Source organism: Clupea harengus, chromosome 13, assembly GCF_900700415.2.
Source record: "Clupea harengus chromosome 13, Ch_v2.0.2, whole genome shotgun sequence".
NCBI classification, from domain to species: domain Eukaryota; kingdom Metazoa; phylum Chordata; class Actinopteri; order Clupeiformes; family Clupeidae; genus Clupea; species Clupea harengus.
This window is the reverse complement of record NC_045164.1, coordinates 6,457,222-6,477,095: the sequence shown is the minus strand read 5'-3', so window position 1 is coordinate 6,477,095 and position 19,874 is coordinate 6,457,222. Positions and strand designations below refer to the sequence as shown.

The 19,874-nt window shown below is 47.3% G+C and overlaps 1 protein-coding gene across 1 annotated transcript in view; it reads right to left on the bottom strand.

Moving 5' to 3' along the window:
* The window catches only part of col13a1 (collagen, type XIII, alpha 1), a 116,722-nt gene extending 97,683 nt beyond the window's left edge, over positions 1 to 19,039 (bottom strand). The window contains exons 1-2 of the mRNA XM_031579553.2: positions 18,184 to 19,039; positions 11,712 to 11,781 (exon numbers count right to left, since the gene is read on the bottom strand). Coding sequence (XP_031435413.1) covers positions 11,712 to 11,781; positions 18,184 to 18,483 — 370 coding nt within the window. The 5' untranslated portion in view covers positions 18,484 to 19,039. The remainder of the gene's footprint in view (positions 1 to 11,711; positions 11,782 to 18,183) is intronic.
* Between the last annotated feature and the right edge of the window lie 835 nt (positions 19,040 to 19,874).

The window sequence follows — 19,874 nt, the reverse complement described above, 5'->3', positions numbered from 1 at the left end:
GTATGTACGCAGAGAGAGAGAGAGAGAGAGAGAGAGAGAGAAAGAACAATGTGAAATATCTGAATCTGATTTAACCACATCCTGAAGTGTTTTATTTTCTTTTTTCTGCGGCTGGAATTCTGCAGCTCGTTTTCGGCATCAGGATGCCAATCTCTGGGGGATCCGGATCGGGTGTAGCGTAGCATTGTATTCCCGGTACTCTGAAGTTTACGGCTCCTCACTCCAGCCAAGCCGACCGCCTTTCATTCCCTGTGTTTCGAATCAAAAGTTGACCAGACTCTATTTTGCCCTGAGGCTCCGTGGAACTGGGCTGATTCCCCCCTGATGGAACATCTGACTCCCCCTTTACCTATTCCCTGCCATGCATCCATTTGTTAAAGTGAAAAGTGCGTGTGTGTGTGTTTTTGATCCAACCACACCGGAAGGGTCAAGTGTTTTCACTTTTCCGCCCCTCAGAATCACTTATTCATGCAGCGCAGTCGGCACGAAGTAACACGAAACTACACACACACACACAGGCTTTGCATGGCACACAGTGTGCTGATATCGAACTAAACAAGCGTTTCCAGAGAGCTGTATCACCAGCTGGACCACAAACACGAGGGTGTCTGCTGCTCTGAGAACATCAGGGTTTATGTTTCAGGGGCTTTACTGTGGAAACCAACACTACACTGTTTATTGTGCTATGCAGGACAAAATCTGTTGGCCAACTGGACAAGTTCTCAGAGTTTGTTTGGTTTATGTCATTCCATAGCGTTGTGCTATCCCGAGTGTAAACATGAGCTCCTATTGAGAGGAAATCAAGAGAGAGTCTTTGTTTGACTTATCTTAAAACTGAACCTATGTAAATGTTCAGTAGCACGCATGCACGGGTGCACTTCCACACGCATACAGCAAGTAAATATTCAGTAGCACGCACGCATTGGTGCACGTCCACGTGCATACAGCATGTAAATGTTCAGTAGCACGCATGCACGGGTGCACATCCACACGCACAGGGCTTTGAGGTGTCACAGATACTTCACTAATTTTCCTCCGCCAACCCTTTTGATTAGTCATGCGTCCGCCTAGCACAGCAGAGGCCGTGGCCAAGGCGGGTCCTACGGAAGCAGGGATTAGGCCTTGGCTGTGAAGGCTCTGCAAACAAGACGCTAACAGCTTTAGGATGTGGGCCCTGCCTTAGGACTGGCCAGGAGCTGGGGTGGGGGAGGGCTAGGGGTGTGCTAAGGCAGTGTGGGCGATGGGTGATGGGGTGGGGGAGGGCTAAGGGTGTGCTGAGGCAGTGTGGGCGATGGGCGACGGGGGGGGTCAGGGCAGTGGGATCGAATGGCGGCACGTCTTTAGGTCAAGGCGAGCCGCTATATAAAAAGCTGATGTTCAGTTTGTGCTGTACGCCTCTGCAGATTGCAGACATCTCTGTTACTCTCTTATTCTACACACTAGTCTCTCTGTCTTTTTTTCTCTTTCTCCCTCTTTCTCTCTTTCACTCCCTCATTCAAGACGTCTTCACTGTTCCCTTACTCTTCATTGAAAGTTCATCTCGCTCCCTTATGCATTTCTCTCTCTCTCTCTCTCTCTCTCTCTCTCTCTCTCTCTCTCTCTTATCTCTCATTCTAACCCTCTCTCTCTTTCCTTTTAATCCTCCTCTCTAACACATGACTCCTTTTTCTCTCCTCCCTGCCCCCCTCTTCCCCTCACACCTTCTCTCCTCCGTCTGGTGTGGTAGAGGGGGAGCGGGGCAGGCTGGCCCTGCGAGTCGAGGCAAGGCGAGGCGAGGCTCCGTGTCCCTGTAAGGCTGGGTCCTGGCAGCTGCGTGTGTAAGCTAATCGCGGGGCCAGAAAGAGTATCCCCCATCCCCTCTTCCTGTCAGCGCACATGTCAAGGTGAACTTGGGGGGCTCCTTAAATAACCCGCCCGCCGACCTCTGCTCTCACCCCGGCCCCGTCACCAACATCCCTAGACCCCCCCGGGACGACTCTCCTGTTTACAAGGGCCGAGGATGCTTTTAAACGGCATGAACTCGGGTCAAAGGGGTGGTGGAGGGCTTTTTTAAGGAAGGAGGGGACAGACAGAGAGCATCCCTTTTTTCATATGCTGTTTAAGGAACTGTCTCTGTCCCTCTCTTCCCTCTCTCTCTCTATCCATCTAACCCTTGCTTTTTATTCCTCCCCATCTATAACTCTTCTCTCTCTCTACCCAGTGGCTCGTCATCTCAGGCTCTTCTCATTCTCCTCCTCTCCCTCTCCCTCTCCCTCCCCCTCTCTCTCCCGTCTCCTATCCTCTCCCTCCCCTCTCTCTCCCCTCTCCTTTCCTCTCCCTCCCCTCTCTCTCCCCCTCTCCTCTCTCTCCCCTCTCCTCTCCTCCCCTCTCCCTCTCCTCTCCCTGTCGGCTCCCTTGCTCTCTTTGATCTAGCCTCCAGAGTGGTGTTGGTCTGTCAGTGTGTTTGGGATAGAGGCATTCTCAGAGTGCCCTGCGTGCCACTTGCCCACTGCCCCTGGTGCCAGACTGACAGGGGAGGGGGCATCTTATACAAGGCAGACAGACAGTTGGCACATCATGGCACACCACAGTACACCACAACTGCCATGCAACACCACACAACGCAACATAGCACCACATCACACCATACACACCACAAGCCTCACCAGCAGGCCTCTATGCCACTTCACCCCCCAGCTGCCTACAGCAGCACCTCAGATCCAGCTGAGGGCAGGCACCAACCAGTTGGCATAGCAAAGGCAGAACTGCATAACCATGACCAACTCCATTTCCCCTCTTCTTCTAATGCACTTATTTTGGACTGTGTGTGTAGCTAACGCCTGTTTAAGAAGTTAGGGGGACCCAAGTAACCCACGTGTTTTAGTTCTTTGGAGGAGTCAGGAGTGTCTTACGTAAGAGATTGTATTCTCTATGATGGTTTTGAATACCTTTGCTCCTGTTTTTTTAAGGATTAGAGCTACCTTAACCATGCATTTTTGGCGGTTACCTTGGTGACTGGTTTGGGATGTTTTTGTTGGAGGTGGGTGTTCATAGGGAATTGTGACTTGTTTTAGCAGAGGTGTATGTATGTATGTGTGTGTGTGTGTGTGTGTGTGTGTGTGTGAGTGTGTGTGTGTGTGTGTGTGTGTGTGTGTGTGTGTGTGTGTGTGTGTGTGTGTGTGTGTGTGAGTGTGTGAGTGTGTGTGTGTGTGTGTGTGAGTGTGAGTGTGTCTACTCTACTGTGTGCCTCTGTCTATCTGGAGTGGTTGTGGGAGTCAGAGGAGCCAGGCTGATGTGGGAACAGACAGATGGAGAGTCAGACAGACAGACTGATAAAAAGCTGGACAGAGACTGACAAGGAGTAAAAAGCAGCATAGGATGCTTCTAAAGTGACCAATATTACCACTGACACACACACATACAGCAGTGAGTCACACCAAGGCCAATGTGGTTCCAGTATCAGCTGGCATCTTGACAGTAATGCCAGTAGGTTTGTTCCCATGTGTTGCGTTTAAAATCTAGTTCTGGATCAGTGCTAAAATGAGCTGAATCAGACAGAGAGTGAGAGAGAGAGTGAGTTGAAGCACACAGAGGGTGTGTGAGAGAGAGTGAGTTGAAGCACACAGAGGGTGAGAGAGAGAGTGAGTTGAAACACACAGAGGGTGTGAGAGAGAGAGTGAGAGAGAGAGTGAGTTGAAACACACAGAGGGTGTGAGAGACAGAGTGAGAGAGAGAGTGAGTTGAAACACACAGAGAGAGAGAGAGTGAGTTGAAACACACAGAGAGAAAGAGAGTGAGTTGAAACACAGAGAGTGAGAGAGAGAGAGTGAGCTGAAACACACAGAGGGTGTGAGAGAGAGAGTGAGCTGAATCAGACAGAGAGTGAGAGAGAGAGAGTGAGCTGAAACACCCAGAGGGTGTGTGAGAGAGAGTGAGAGAGAGAGTGAGTTGAAACACCCAGAGGGTGTGAGAGAGAGAGTGAGCTGAAACACACAGAGGGTGAGTGAGAGAGTGAGCGGCTCCATCGCGGGCATCTGTGACAGTGTCAGACACAGGCATCTCAGATAAAAGGAGAGGATAAATTAAGTCATTCCTCCCCTCAGTCTGTGGAGTTTTTATTATCTCTGTGGCACCAAACACACAGAGCAGTGATGAAGGGGCTGTCTGTCAATTCAGTGTAATGCTCTCTCTCTCTGTGTGTGTGTGTGTGTGTGTGTGTGTGTGTGTGTGTGTGTGTGTGTGTGTGTGTGTGTGTGTGTGTATGAGGGGATGTGAAACCAGAGCTCTTCTGTGGGGTCCTGCAGGCTGGCATGCCGGGCATAGCATAACACCACTCCAGCACACGACCACACACAAACACACACACACAGACACACACACACACAGAGCTTTTCCTCATACCCCCACTAGGTAAAACTGCCAAAGTCACTTCCTCTCTCAGGAAGTAGCAGTCTCTCTCTCCCTCTCAACTCTCCCTCTCAACTCTCTCTCTCTCTCTCCCTCCCTCTCTAATCCTCCTTGATGAACAGCAGTGGGCTTTTGGCCTCAACTCGGGTTCAGTTCTGAGCAGTCAAACCCGTGGCACTTGCGTGCACCTCCAAAGATAGCTGCCCCCTCACATCCCTGACCCCCACCACCGCCTCCCCCACACACAAGCACACACACACGCTTGCTTTGACACATCATCCCATAGACCCTATTACTTTGCCTCTGGTCCTCAGTTCTCCATAGCTTTTTAACCGAGAACCCAACACCCTTCTACCTTTAACACCCCCCAATCCTGTTACCCCCACGCCCCAACACAGCTTCAGGTCATAGGGCTATGTGATGAACCCTTGTAATAAAAATACAAAACTACTGAACTAAACACTACCTTTTTTTACCGAATGAATTAATCTAAAAAGAAAGAAAGGAGAGATTATGTTCATGTTGCATTTACATCATATAATCACTTGATATTATTACAAAAATATTGCTACAGACAGTTGTCATGGTCTTATTGCTAAATTTTGTGGTAGTGTTTTGATTTGTATTCTGTTGTATCCTATTCCGTGGTTCAATGCTGTTGTTCTCACAAACGAAAGGGGGAACCGAAGAAGAAATTCTATGAGCTTTACTAAATCAGCTTAAACACACCATTTTGACCGAGGTGGATCTTGAAGACGAGGGCCAGTATTTAGGTTCTCAGAGACCATCTGCCCCGGAGGTGTTTGCTTAAGCTGTTATTACCTACGAGGGTAATTAACTATTTAGCAAGCACCGACTCAGGCGACTAGTTAGAGAAATTAGGTGGGACTTTGAAGAGATAAATGCTGTACCTACAGGCTGTTCCCACTTTGAGGATTGAAACCCACAGCAACCTCAAAATGCATAAATCAAAACTATATCCATATTTGAGCTGTACCTGAGCACAGAGCAGTGACTGAAAGAAGATACCAGTAAACTGCCCAAGAGTTAGGCATGACAGGCGGAGCTCACCGTGCGAGAGTGATGGAGGCTGGAGGAATACTCTGACCTGTTTGAAGAATGTGTTTATGAATCGTCTGTGTTCTAAAGATGGACGGCAATTATGACTGTCCCTGTGAGGTCACACATGTAAGAGATGTCTAGAGACTTACTCATGTTGTCATGTTGGGACCACACACGTCTACACTCATGCACACAACACACACGGTCCCACACATACTGTACATACACACACACACACACAACACACACACACACACACACACTGGCAAGTACACATTTCTCTCTCAACAGCCAATCTTAACCAGACTAAACTGGTCACGCAGTCATGTGAGTGCCTGGCAGTGTATGAAATGGCCCCTAAATACAGACAAACATGTCTGCAGAAGCACTGGGCTCAGCTGAAGCATCGTCTCACACACACACACACACACACACACACACACACACACACAGACACACACAAACACTAACATCCTTTCACCCCACCCACCTACCGAAAAAAAAGCCCTCCGAAACAGGATGGTGATGACCAGGCATTGACTGATGGCCAGACGTGGATAAAGTAACTTACCTAGTGATTAGGCGTCATTATAACTGACTGAATCCTCTGTTGCTTATAGATCATAAACAGCTTATATAGCAATACAGTGATTAAATACCCAGATAGCAGATGATTTGCCGGATACAAAGCCAAATCCAGATGATATTAGGGCCAAATCCAAGAATCAAATTCATATCACATTAGGGCCAAATCCAGGCTGCAAATCCGTTCCAGTATTAGCTGGCATCTTGAAAGCAATGGCAGTACGTCGGTGAGTTGTGGTTTGTTTTCCTGAAGTGGCTTTGTAAAGGTTCTTACAGGCGTTTATAGCCCTTGAGTATACTTCATTGTGCAGCTGTGTGAAGTTTGCTTTCTTAGCTATGGGCTATTTGGTATTTGATAATGTTTGGTTACGGATAATATTGACCTGAGTTATCATTTGTTCTTTGTGCTGCCAGCCAAAGGGCTCCTGGCCCAGCTGTCACACACGGGAAAGGTGTGGACACACACACACAGGAACAGGAAGGAGATGAATAAAGAGCGGGAAGAGACCTGTCCAGATTGATGGCTGTGTGTGTGTGTGCTGTGTGTAGGTGTGTGTGTGTGTGTGTGTGTGTGTGTGTGTGTGTGTTTAATATTTAATATATACAGCAAACTGTGAGAATACTTTTGGTGAGTGTGTTTTCTGAGACTAAGAATGTGTGTGTGTGTGTGTGTGTGTGTGTGTGTGTGTGTGTGTGTTTGTGTCTCCATGTCAATGCACACGGACATACCCTGTACAGCTGTGTTAAGTAAACAGTGTGTGTTCAGAAAGTGAGGGTGTGGAGATGGCTAGGCTGGCCTGCTCTCCTCCAGGTTTAAATAACACTGGGTGGAGGAGTGTGTCCTGGTGCTAAAGGAGTCCGGATGGATCTCTGGATCTCTCACGTGTAAACACACACTTTCCTCTCTGAGTATGACACAGGGCTCACACACACACACACACACACACACACACACACACACACACACACACACACTCACTCACTCACATACAAACACACACACTAGCATCACATAAACACACACACGCTTTATCTCGCTCTCTCTCTCTCTCTCTCTCTCTCTCTCTCTCTCGCTCTCTCTCTCTCTCTCACACACACACACACACACACACACACACACACACACACACACACACTCACATTTATAACTTATATCACTTACATATATACAAAGGCCTCACATCCAGCATTTCCTCTTGTTAATGACCCAGGTAGCTCATGTCAAACACACAAAAGGGGCCTGATCCATCATCACTCAAGAGGTCACTCAAAGTATGCCTAAGTGTGCATGTGTGTGTGTGTGTGTGTGTGTGTGTGTGTGTGTGTGTGTGTGTGTGTGTGTGTGTGTGTGTGTGTGTGTGTGTGTGTGTGTGTGTGTGTGTGCATGTGTGTGTGTGTGTGTGTGTGTGTGTGTGTGTGCATGTGTGTGTGTGTGTGTGTGCATGTGTGTGTGTGTGTGTGTGTGCATGTGTGTGTGTGTGTGTGTGTGTGTGTGTGTGTGTGTGTGTGTGTGCATGTGTGTGTGTGTGTGTGTGTGTGTGTGTGTGTTTGTGTGAGCTTGTGTGTTTTTTTAACTTATTTTTCATTATTTCTGTATTAACTTAACATGAACACCTTGCCTAACCTTTTTGTATCCATGTCTACCTGTCACACACACCGTTTCCTACACCTCCATTCAAACACACACTCCTCCGAGATGAGCTTTCATCTACAGACCCGGTGACTCACACAGGAAGTTGAAATGTTTAAATAATGTTCCCGGTGGCCATTTTTAGCCTGTCCTTCTTCAGGGGACAATCCCTCCCAAACACGGGCTGCCTGACATAAAGGATGGCCCCTGGAGGCGGGGGGGGCAGAGCAGTGTAAACACCCCCTCAAACCCTCCTAAAGGACCTCTGCACAGCCACAGGGGTGAAGAGTTGGAACCAATTTAGACACAGCAGAAACACTGGGGAATTTAGCAACAATGATGTCAGAGAGAGAACAAGCACAAGAGGGGAGAGGGAGAGAAGGGGAGAGGTTCTTTGGAAACCATATTTGTGAATAGTTGTCCTGATGGCAGGACATCAGCTCAGGGTACAGACAGTCACTGTTCCAGTCTCAAACGTGTAGTGTGATTGTGTTTAGCATGAACCAGTGTGACATGACTAGTTCAAAACTGTATGTTGCTCGTCAGCTAAATTAATAAACTACCACTAAAACAATCACTGACAGAAGGGTCACACACACAGGCTCCCGGGGCCACATTTAACATCCACACACACATACAGACACACACACACACACAAACACACACACATACATACACACGCACACACACACTAAAACACAGGCTCCTCGGGCCCCTTGTACACACATAAACACACACACACACACACAGAGGCTCCTGGGGCCCGGTAGGCTCCGTGTGGGGGCTGAGTGTCTCGCCTGGCACTGAAAATACCCCTCAGAAATGGGAGCCATGTGAACCCCTGCGTGCTAACGTGATTGACAGGTGCCAGGTGGGGGTGGGCGGCTCTCCACATTCATATACCTACATATAGATCCTCTCTCAGTCCCTCCCCTTCCTGCATGCCATTGAACAACAGCTAAGACGTGTCGTCACTAGCTGTGGTCTTTGTTAGGTGTAAAGTCTGTTCCGTGCCGCACTCATATGCCACTGTTGTTAAAAGTGACAAAGTCCCACAAAAGTGTGTGTGACAAATATGAGCTAAATGAAAGAATGCTAAATGTGGTCCTTATGCACTAGATGAATAAATATATATTTGTCTGCTACGAGGTAACGACTCAAGGGCGTGAGACCGATGACTGATGTGAGCTTAATGTGAGCAGCACAAGGGTGTCAAAGCTTTAAACATGAATGAAATTTAAACATGAAGTGCTGAGCCATTTAACTGCAGTTTGAACAGGGAGACCAGGATCTATGACCAAACATTTGGTCATAAAACATACAAACACACACACTCACACACACACACACACACACACACACACACACACATGCACACACACATAGATACATACACACACACAAACATACATTCAAATATATACACACAAGTGCACGCACACACACACACAAACATACATGTGGGACAGTGCATATCCAGTGTCTCCCACAGCTGGTAGAGGGGCGTGGAGCTGGTGTCCCACAGATGAGCTCTGATAATGGGGTTCTTCACTGCACGTCGCTGGCCTGACCACCGCAGCTGACGACCTCGCAGGCCAATTAACACAAAGGTGTGCAAGTCACCCACTTTCCTCTGGCTCACACACACACACACACACACACACACATACAAACATACACACACCTCTCTTCAAAGCGTAATTACATAATGACTGACACCTGGGAGCAGGGGTGTGTGTGTGTGTGTGTGTGTGTGTGTGTGTGTGTGTGTGTGTGTGTGTGAGTGTGTGTGAGTCTGTGTGTGTGTGTGTGTGTGTGTGTGTGTGTGTGTGTGTGTGTAGGGGCAGGGAAACAGGTGGGCTTGGTAGCTGTAGGCTCTTTTAAAGCACAAGTTGTTCCCTGACAGACAAAACTGTAGAGCTGCCATGTTAAATTGCTTACTCAGTCTTACACAACACATCCAGACATACCCGGCCCTGGCCCATAAACTATGTAACACTAGCCTGCGCAGAAAAAGTATGCATACTCCTCACCAAAGACCCTGATATGGCAGTTAGCGCAGCATAAGTGGAGTATGTGAAACAGTGTAGACTTCATACAATAACTCATAATGGCATCTTCTCCATGCTCGTGGGGCCTGTGGAATGTAGTGTGTTGTAAGTGTGTTACAGTAATCCATGCTGGAGGGCAGGATAAGGAGGAAACTGAGGGTGTTTCTCTTATCCCAAAGATAATCACTGCTTTTCACATTATCTATATGATCACATTATCTATAATATCCCACACATGGCCGGGGTTGGGGGTGGAGTGGATGGGCGGGGCTCTAGCAGTTTGAGCCATAGACTCAAAGCCCACTGCCCAAGTGTGTACAATTACTTAATCCAAAGCAACTCACAGAACAGCATTGGTATACATTCTTACCAGTCAGTCATGTGAGCCCCCTGGGTGTCAAACTCACAGTGTCATTCTTAGCACTTTTCTTTAGCTGGAATGAGACGAGGACATTGAGATGCTGATTCTGACCTCCTTTCATTTGATCTTCATGGCCAGGAGTAAGGCTGCATCTATCCTATTGTATGCTTGGCACATAACTGATTCTGTCAATCTGTCTGACAAAAGGCCACTGTGTCCAAACGCATATTCTTTTCAACTCCAATGACGTTTGACTGCTATTTAACCACATGCGTTTGCTGGATGCTCGACACTCTTTAACTCCGACTTCAGTCGTGCATCTGACTGTGCCCCCCCCCCCCTCTCTCAAGTTGGGCTGCAGAGTGGCTGCTCCGTGTTTAGTGTCACGGATGTGGCTAGTTATCCCTGGTGCTGCTCACAGTGTCCCATGCCCAGAAATGCCACCCGGACGATGCCACCTTGTCATTCTGGCTTGCATCATTACCCGCAAAGACGCAACATCAATGCCAACAACTGCCACACAGGTCCCAAAATACATCTTGCACCTGTCGTCATGGCGATGCCCGGTGGAGGGCACAAGTGTAGAGCTGAGGGACTGTGAGAGACATTCAGACCTGTGTGTGTGTGTGTGTGTGTGTGTGTGTGTGTGTGTGTGTGTGTGTGTGTGTGTGTGTGTGTGTGTGTGTGCGCGTGTATTTAAGTATCATTTTGTATTATTAACCCTATACATATGTCTGGTTTGACTAAAAGACTGAAGTAGTTTCCCAGTGGGCATAATTAGTGACTCGATGCGGATGATTGTCCCCTGTCTGTCTCCTGCTACTATTGCATGGCAAAGAATGCTTTAGCTGACCATCCGTTCACACGATAGGATGAAACACTATCAGACACAGACTGACGGTGCAGTGGTCTCACTTAGATAACCATCTGACAGTTAGTCATCTTCCCTGCTTGAGTTTACAGAGGCTCCGTCGGTTTACTGTCTCTTTCCATAGGGTCTTAATCATTTCTGAATCTCTGCCAACTCCAGTTGAGGCGGTGAGACACCTGTACCGCCACCTACCACCTGTCGTTTGACTTCACTTATCGCGGCACTTCCTGTCATAGTGGCACCAGCGGTGTTAGTGCTGCCAGCGTAAACATAGCCTCTCACATTAGACATCAGAGGCAACAGGCAATGCACAAACACATACATGTAACACCTGTGTGTGTGTATGTGTGTGTGTGTGTGTGTGTGTGCCAGTAAGAGACAGTATGTGCGTGTATGTGTGTTTTTGTCTGTATATACAGTATGTGTATGTGTGTGCTTGTGTGTGTGTGTGTGTGCGTGTCTGTGTGTGTGTATGTATGGGAGTGTGTATGTATGTGTGTGTGTGTGTGTGTGTGTTGGGGGGGGTATGTGTGTGTATGGATGTATGTGTGTATGTACGTGTGTGTGAGTATGTATGTGTGTGTGTATATGTATGTGTGTGTGTATATGTATGTATGTGTGTGTGTGTGTGTGTGTGTGTGTGTGTGTGTGTGTGTGTGTGTGTGTGTGTGTGTGTGTGTGTGTGTGCGTGTGTGCGTGTGTGCATGTGTGCGTGTGTGCGTGTGTGTGTGTGTGTGTGTGTGGAACAATACACAGTAATCTTACCTGGGGGGCAGAGACAGCCATGGGGGGCATCCCTGGCCTCTCGGATCTTGGGCAGACGAGCAGCGAGCTTCTGCAGGGAGGAAACAGACAGAGACGTTAGTGGGGCGCTGAACAAACATTAGCATTTGAGCTGGTGAGAGTCATTACACTACCCAATGTTACTCAGTTCAAATCATATTATTTTATTTCATTTGGTGCAAAAAACTCAAATTTGTGGACATATCAGACAGACCTTGTGAATTCCCGGGTGATTAAATGACATTATTTATATTTATTAATATATTTATATAAACAATATAAAATACAATACATTTTATTTGGCAGTACATTTTTTGGCAGTACACTGTCGCGTTTTTCTCAAAAGTGCACTTGGACCTTGTTGTCAGTTTTGCTCAGTGAGTAAATATTCTGTTTTTGTTTTGATCATTTTTGTGTTGATGAATGTGTAGAACACACATCCGTGTTTTATGTTGAGATGGAGCCCATCACCCTATCAGCTAAAGTGGGGTACTTAGCACACTTTACCCCCTACAGTCTGACCTCAATCCCAGATCTGCCTGGAGCTCAGCAGCTGAGATCGTTTGTCTTAAGCTCTCCTCTCTCCTCCACTTCTCTACCTGTCTAATAACTCACTTAAACAGCCGCTACTTTTCCCTCTCAGAAGATGGATGGCTATTTTAGTGGACGTTCACTGCTCCGCTGATAGCTACATGACACGGCCCTTGAGTGTAAAAGCGTTTCCTTGACATCTTTTTTTTTCCTCGCCTTTCAGCGGGCGTTGAAACTCTCCTGGTAAGAATCCATCGCTTCCCGAATGCGCCGTCACAGCCTCCCAGCTGACCTCCTCAGATAAACAAATATAGTCAGTGATGCGACCTTTATCAGGGACACGGCCGACATTCCACTGGCTTGGCAGGCTCGGCCGCTCATAGTAGCGGAGAAGTATGTCGGCGTGCCGTGCCGAGACCGGGAACAGGTGCTGCCATGCCGGCGAGTGTTTTATTAGCAGTTATGATCCGACATGCTAGACTGGGACGAGCCAGCATGCAGCTCTCATTCAGTTTGCTTTAACCCAGCTGGGCAAAGTTGGTCTGGTCAAATCTTGAATCTTTCACTTCTCTTCAATACTTTAATGGCAATGTAATGTATAAGTAAGTGGTTTAAAAAAGACTTTCTCAAAACATTGTGCTGACAGAGCCGTCTCTGGTGTCTGGAAAATGTTTTCTTGTTTGGGCCACTTCGGTTTGGAACATGTGAGAAACTGATGGTTTAAAGTCAGTCTAACTCTTGCTAAAACTTTCATCTCTGGTTTGATGAATCAATCTTTCAAACGTCACACTGAATGGCTGATTTCAATGTAATGTTGTTGCAAGCCTAACACTCGCCCAGAGAAGAAGCCGTGGCTACAGTATTATGGGCTTGGCTTTAAAGTGACTTGATAACTGATTCACGTCGCTTTAAACTAATGAAACACTTCAATGTTCGATCCATCAGCAAAGTCAACCATGCACAAATGACTGGGCTTCACACTTGAGGGGCTGCGTGAAATGGGAAATGAATGCTGGACTCAGATTGCTTTTCAAGGCTTGGTGCTCGAGATCTGTGTGAAGTCTATCATTTGATGATACCCTGCTGTGAGTACTGACCCTGGGAAAGTCATTCTCAGAATGCAGAATGCTGTTTTACTGTTCAGGGGTTTGTGGACGACCGTTGGCGTCCCTTGAGAAGTCGACTCGCTGCGCTACGGAGTGAGATGTTCGATGGAGCCACTGACCATGCAGCCTTTCGGTGGGAAAGGTGCTCGAGTCCGTGCCCCTTGCCATTTTCATGCAGAAACACTTGCGCTAAATCTTCCAGAAACTGCTCCTCAACATATTTTCCCTTGCATCAGTTTATGTTCGCCATGAAGCAATCCCAGGATTTATTTGGTTGATACTGGCAAGGCCTCGCTCCCAGCTGGAGAAGTCTTTATACAGGCTGCAGCAGACACTACAAGATCCTTGGGCCTTTTTTTTACTCTCCGAGACACACTCTCGGCTTTACACATAAGGCATGGAGATGGCCAGTTCAAGGGACATAGCTGGCATGACAAGCAAGCAGTTGAGATACAGTCCAATAACACGAATGAGGTTGAATAGATTCAAATGTATAACATGGCAGAAGACAATGAAATAAACATTTATAAACCTATATAAAAATATCATAAATAAACACAATAAATTGCTTTCTTTATGATTAACAACTCACTGACAAGGTGCAAAGTCTTTCTTTGAACTAACATGACAACACCCCACAGAGAAACGATCAGGTCATGAGACAAACCCCCTGGCAAGCACAGGTGTCGCACTGGGATGCACCCAGTGGGCCTATAGCATCTGACGTTTTTTTTCTCTTCAGATTGGGGGGATTGAAGGACAGAGCAGAATGGCGGTGGGGGTGGGGGGTTGGGGGGCATTCTCCGCCTCTCTGCCTCCCCACTTTAATGGTAACCTGACGCCCCCGTTTTTGATCTGGTTTTAACATTCTATTTTAAAAGGATGACAAAAGCTTTTACAATCCCAAAGCCCGATTACAACTAAGACCCCCGGACTCTGCTACCCACGGCCTTCACTGTTGAGAGATTGCTGAGCATTCCTGCCTCTCTCTCTCTCTCCCTCTCACTTTCTCTCTTTCTCTTTCTAACTCTCTCTCTCTCTCTCTTTCTAACTCTCTCTCTCTCCCTTTCTCCCTCCCTCTCACTCTCACTCTCTCTCTCTTTCTCCCCTCCCTCCATCCGTCTCTCTCTTTCTAACTCTCTCTCTCTCTATCTCTCTCTCTCTCTCTCTCTCTCTCTCTCTCTCTCTCTTTCTCTCAGGAGGACATCTCTGTTACTGCACTGAAAGGCTTTCTGGCATATTCCATAAGTGCTGATGAAATGAACACCGCATGCCATTTTCAGTTCTGCTCTAAGTTTCCTTTCTCCCCTTTGATGTGCGCAGTGACAAAAGGGAATTCCTCCGCGTGTAAATCTTTTACTATCGATCCGAAGAGCACCCCTGTCCATCTCACTAGGATGAATTGGGCGTGGGTTTTAAAACAACACGCTGTAAATGTCTTCACATAAAAGGTGACCACATGACAGTGTTTTTAAACAAGTAATAAATAAAACCGTGTACTTACGAAGAACGGGATCACAGTTGCGTGCTGCTAACCCTAAATAAAACCCTAACCAGGACTATATCCTGTAACAACATGTACAATGTCGTATAATTGAATTGCTAAGTTTATAAAACCTTTACATAAAGTGCAGCCAAACATTATCAGTCATCACAGTGATATAACATGCCCGCAGGACCACACCTATATGGACTTCATAGAGAATAAATGAAGCCAGGTCCCTATCCACTGCTGGTGATGCACAGACAGTCATTCTTCAGACTCCAAGTGTCCATTTCATTGCCAAATAGTTCCGAAATTTGTAATGAAAGAAATAGTAGCTGTGTTTTTTTTAACACAATTAATCGTCAGCAGGTGCATGAGACACATGTTAACCTACTCGCCCTTGCACTGAAAACCAAACAGTGCGTTTACTCTGTTTGAAAACATTTCCCACCAGAACAACAAACATCATGGGTTCCCTATTTTCTATAATGACCGTGTGTCTGAGAGTGACCATAATTGCAAGGCAAGCTCATGCAAACTGCCCCTGTCCTGGAGCAGAGTAAGCCGTGCCTGCCTGCCTGCCTGCCTGTGCGTTTAAGCCCAACAGGATCTGAGCATCTCTCTCTCATAAACGGAGCCCCTCAAACAGCCACTGCGGGGCCCAGGGATGAGCTGTCTCTGCCTGCCTTTATGAGGAGCACAGACAACAAGACGGACGATGATGCCGACTGCATGCTGCTTTTACAAGGCGACCTCAAACAGGGCAGGACAGGCTCTCAGCTGCTTACAGTAAAACACCAGCTGATGAGCAGATGAGTGCTGATGGAGTCTGGAGGCACTGATGTGGTTACTACTCATCAGGTGGGCTGTGCATTTAAGACCATTGTGTGTGATTCTGGTTTTTATGTGTACAGCGCTATTAGCAGTGAGCAAGGTATTTGACTCAAGTTGGAGTCACGGAGGCTGACGTCTAGACCAAGAGTGAACGTATGGTGACGGGAGTATAGAAGTGCCCTTTAACAGGAACAGACTCGAACAGGGACATCTGACTTGTGTGTGTATCTGTAAAAGAGAGACAACGGAATAGAGTGAGAGAAAAAAAGACATGAGAGAGAGAGAGAGAGAGGCTGTTCCTATTTTTGGAGGACCCCAGCGGCCCCGAGCCTTCCCACACTGCACCAGCACGCGTTCTGCGTGGCAAGGTGTGAGAGGGACCGGCGGACCCGAGGCCGTATTTTTCACCTCTCAGCACCTCTCCAGTCGGCCAGAGATTGCCGTGGCAACCGGAGCACTGGGCCCTGGGCACGCTCCTCCTGAGCCGGAGGACAGCAGCCTGCGGCTCTCGGCTAACACAAACCAGGCCCCGCTCAAAAGGCCACGTAATGAGGTGTTTCAGGGAGGCAAGAGGGGCGCGAGGTTGGGGGTGGATGGTGGTAAGGGTTTGGGAGTAGTGCTGGGGGCAATGGAACTTTCAGAGGACGAAGCTTTCTTCCTTCCTCACATTCAGAAACCCACATCCCACAGCCCCTGGGCTTTCCCCTAGAGGTGCTTGAGAGCAGCAGGAGGCTGCTCTACCACAGGAGGGCTAAACTGTTGATGAGAGGGACTTTTAGGGGTACTGTGTGCAAGTTGTGGAGGCAGTTACTTGATATGGAGGCTCTCAGTGGCCAAGTTTTCCCACTGAGTGAAACGTAGGTGTAAATGAGATGTGGTCTCGCAGTGAGACTCCTACCATTGGAGTGTAACTACACACACACACACACACACACACGCACACACACACACACACACACACACACACACACACACACATTTATACAAACACTCACACACACATTTACACAAACACACGCACACACACACACGCACACAAACTCACACACAAAACCATCATTTGAATCATGTACTTCTACTGACAACAGAGGTTCCATATACTAATAATGTTGATGATGTGCAGATTAAGAGATGAATTCATAAATGTGGGAATGCAACTGAATTTCCAGAGAGGTGTCCAAATTTGTGTGGATTTGTGAGAGAAGGAAGGTCTGGACAGTGTCATGTGTAAATGGCCTCCTATGAGCAGAGAGCATGTAGAAGCCACATCTGCCGCTGTCTCACATTAATTACCTGGATTTGTATAAACAGAACCAAACAAACGGGTGAGTCAGAACGCCTGGAGGCACGCTGAGGGTGAGTAAAGATGATGTTCGCCCGCCCTGCACTGAATCGACGTTTAACTGTCTCATGAGGCAAGACAGCGACCGAACTACCTCACATGTGTCAGGCCAAGGGCAAGTAGCCTATAGTAAATGAGCCCCAGCAAGAAATTTAAGTGCGTTGCATGGAGCATGTCAACAGTGGAATCTAAGTGGAATCTAACACCTCAATCTTTTGTTGTCAAACATTTGGCTCGATTTTAAAGTGGGCCTCATTGAAACCTCGTCAGAGCGAGAGTCCAAACATTTTATGACCCGGCGAAAGTGAAGCGCCCGTGGAAAAACAAAGGTGAACCAACAGCAAGAAAGATAAACAGGGTCCCGGGGTGTTCCATTCCCACAAGCAGAGGTTGTTGGTGTAGCTGTGGGAGTGTTGATTAAGTGCCGGTGCTTAGTGTGCAAAGGGTTCAATTTTTTTTAAACAACAGTGGATGCCCATAGGTGATATACTTTGTAACTACCTACCGTCCATTCTTATCTAATCTCAGAGTTTCAAAGCTTCCCTGTGGCACATTAAATACGGCATGTCTGTAAACTTTTCAAAATACTTTCTTCTGAAAGTCTACTCAGTTAATTGGAGAAATGCAAAAACCTTCACAAAATCTAAATCATTTATTTTAATTTACCCCTGAAATGTATGGTAGCCCACAATAGAGAGGTAGGTCGTTGAGACGCGTGGAAAACGCCGGTCCGAGAGACTGTTGATAAATACACCAAATTCCCTGCAAACTGTAGCCGATCTGATCCCCATGCATGTCGGGCGATACGTTATCTTGGTCTCGTAAATTTGTCGGAGAAGCAAAAAAATACCAACTTGCTTCCAGTTATTGCGTATATGATAAACATTGCAAATACAAAACGTCACACAACTTAATTAGAACAGCACAGCAGCACATTGCAAACGTTTACAAAATGTAGGATAAGGTAATTGCTGTAACTGATTTTCTAAATTAATTTGTCAATTTAAATGCCCCACTAAATTGAAGGCATGATCAGATTAACAGACCTGTAAACCACAGGATACCAACACAAAAACTGAAACGAAAACAGAGATCTTCCTGGTCTGATATTGCAATTGTGAATGTCAGAAGATTTTGCAAATCGCTTAACGTTACCTCTTCCAAAATCTGATCCAGTCGACTTAGAATAACGGGCTCCACCTGTTCCAGAGCGATCCAGCCCGAAAGCCCTGCGTCTCTCTGACTTTCCAGATTGAGGATCCTGGACTGTAGCTCCGAGGTCCTCAGATAAATCAAAGTGCAAAATCCCAAACACATCAAAGTCAAAGCGGCGCAAACTGTTACACCGGAGAGGTCCTGCCAATTTTTCCAAAAGCGCTTTTTGCAAGGATGCTCGCTACAAGTCCTCTCCGTGACGGACGGAGGCAAAACTTTCCACTTTTGATCCTTTTCCATGTTGATATTGATATTCGGTTAAAATTGCATCCAAAAGAAAACTCCAATAGGCATCCAGGGATGAGTAACGCGGGAATTACCAGCAAGGGATAGAAAACAAAACTGTGATTTAACTTCTAAGGAGAGGTCGTACAGGGCATGCAACAGCTGTCTTCCGCAGGCAACTACCTGATAAACTTTAAAATTTCGATTTCAGTTTTGAAATGATACGAGACATTCTGATTTAGACTTTTAAAATCATTCGCTAATGTACTGTTGAAAGGTCCGATGGTCTACGCAGTCGGAGCGTGCCTCCGCTTTGCCATTTGCCGAGCTCTGCTGTGCAGACTGTCGCGCTCTGAGTCTCTTGCAGACTGACTTGCCAGTGCTCGGTCACTCCCGTGCTCGCTGAAACTCGACACACTCCCCTTTCCGTGCTGAAGTAGTTACCAGGGTTCTTTTGCAAGGTTTCTTGTCCCGACTGGGACAAGCTCCTCCTTTGCGTTTATTTAGGCTAAACGCTGGGGCGGGATTCACGGCGTAGCTGACCCCGGCTTTGATGCAGCACTCGCAGGGGATATTTTTAGGTCCTCCGTGGAATGAGCGGCTGTAACCCCTCCACCTCGGACACACAGAGGCATGTCGGCATGGTCCAAAGACCGTGGAGCAAAATATCCATCAGTAAGAGATCAAGCCAAGTTTATGATATCTCTTCTACAAACAAATAGAACAGGCCTACATCTGTTTTTCAGACCTGACATCTATCTTTACTTTATGAGTTATAATCTAACAGACATGATTTTTAGAAAGCATGTAGGACTCTTTGTATTTCAGACCAAATCTCACCCATTTTCTGTTGCAGGGGCGGTGGAGCGCCTTGGCTTCTCATGTGCCAGGCAGGGCAAAGGGAGGTACTGCAGGTCACCGCACAATCTTGATGCAGCCTCTCCCTCAAAACATTGATAACATAGAGCAGCAGCCTATCAATGAAAAATACTTCCTGGGTCAAAGGTCGTGTTAGGCCACAGTAGTAAAGTAAACAGCCAGCAGGCTTCACAGCCACTTCCTGCTCTTATCGGCCTTGTGTAAGCATTTCCACTAACCCGCGCTTAACCAGACACAGGGACCCAGGGTCACAGCCCAGGGCCACAGCACCCATAGTGGGCAGGAACCAGTTAGGACATGGGCAGGGCATGCCACAGGGCAGTCACCCGCCCATCAAGTGAGACAGGTGAGACTGTAATGGGTGGAGGCTGGGCCCCGGGCAGCTCCATGCTCCATCTGGGACACAGGAAGCCAAGGTAGACAGACGGGGTTAAGTCCACATGAGATTTGGGCTTTAGAAAGACCCTCAGGTGAGGTGTGCATCACAGTGGAACAGATTGGGTTTGTCAGATCCCTGGCGATCTGTG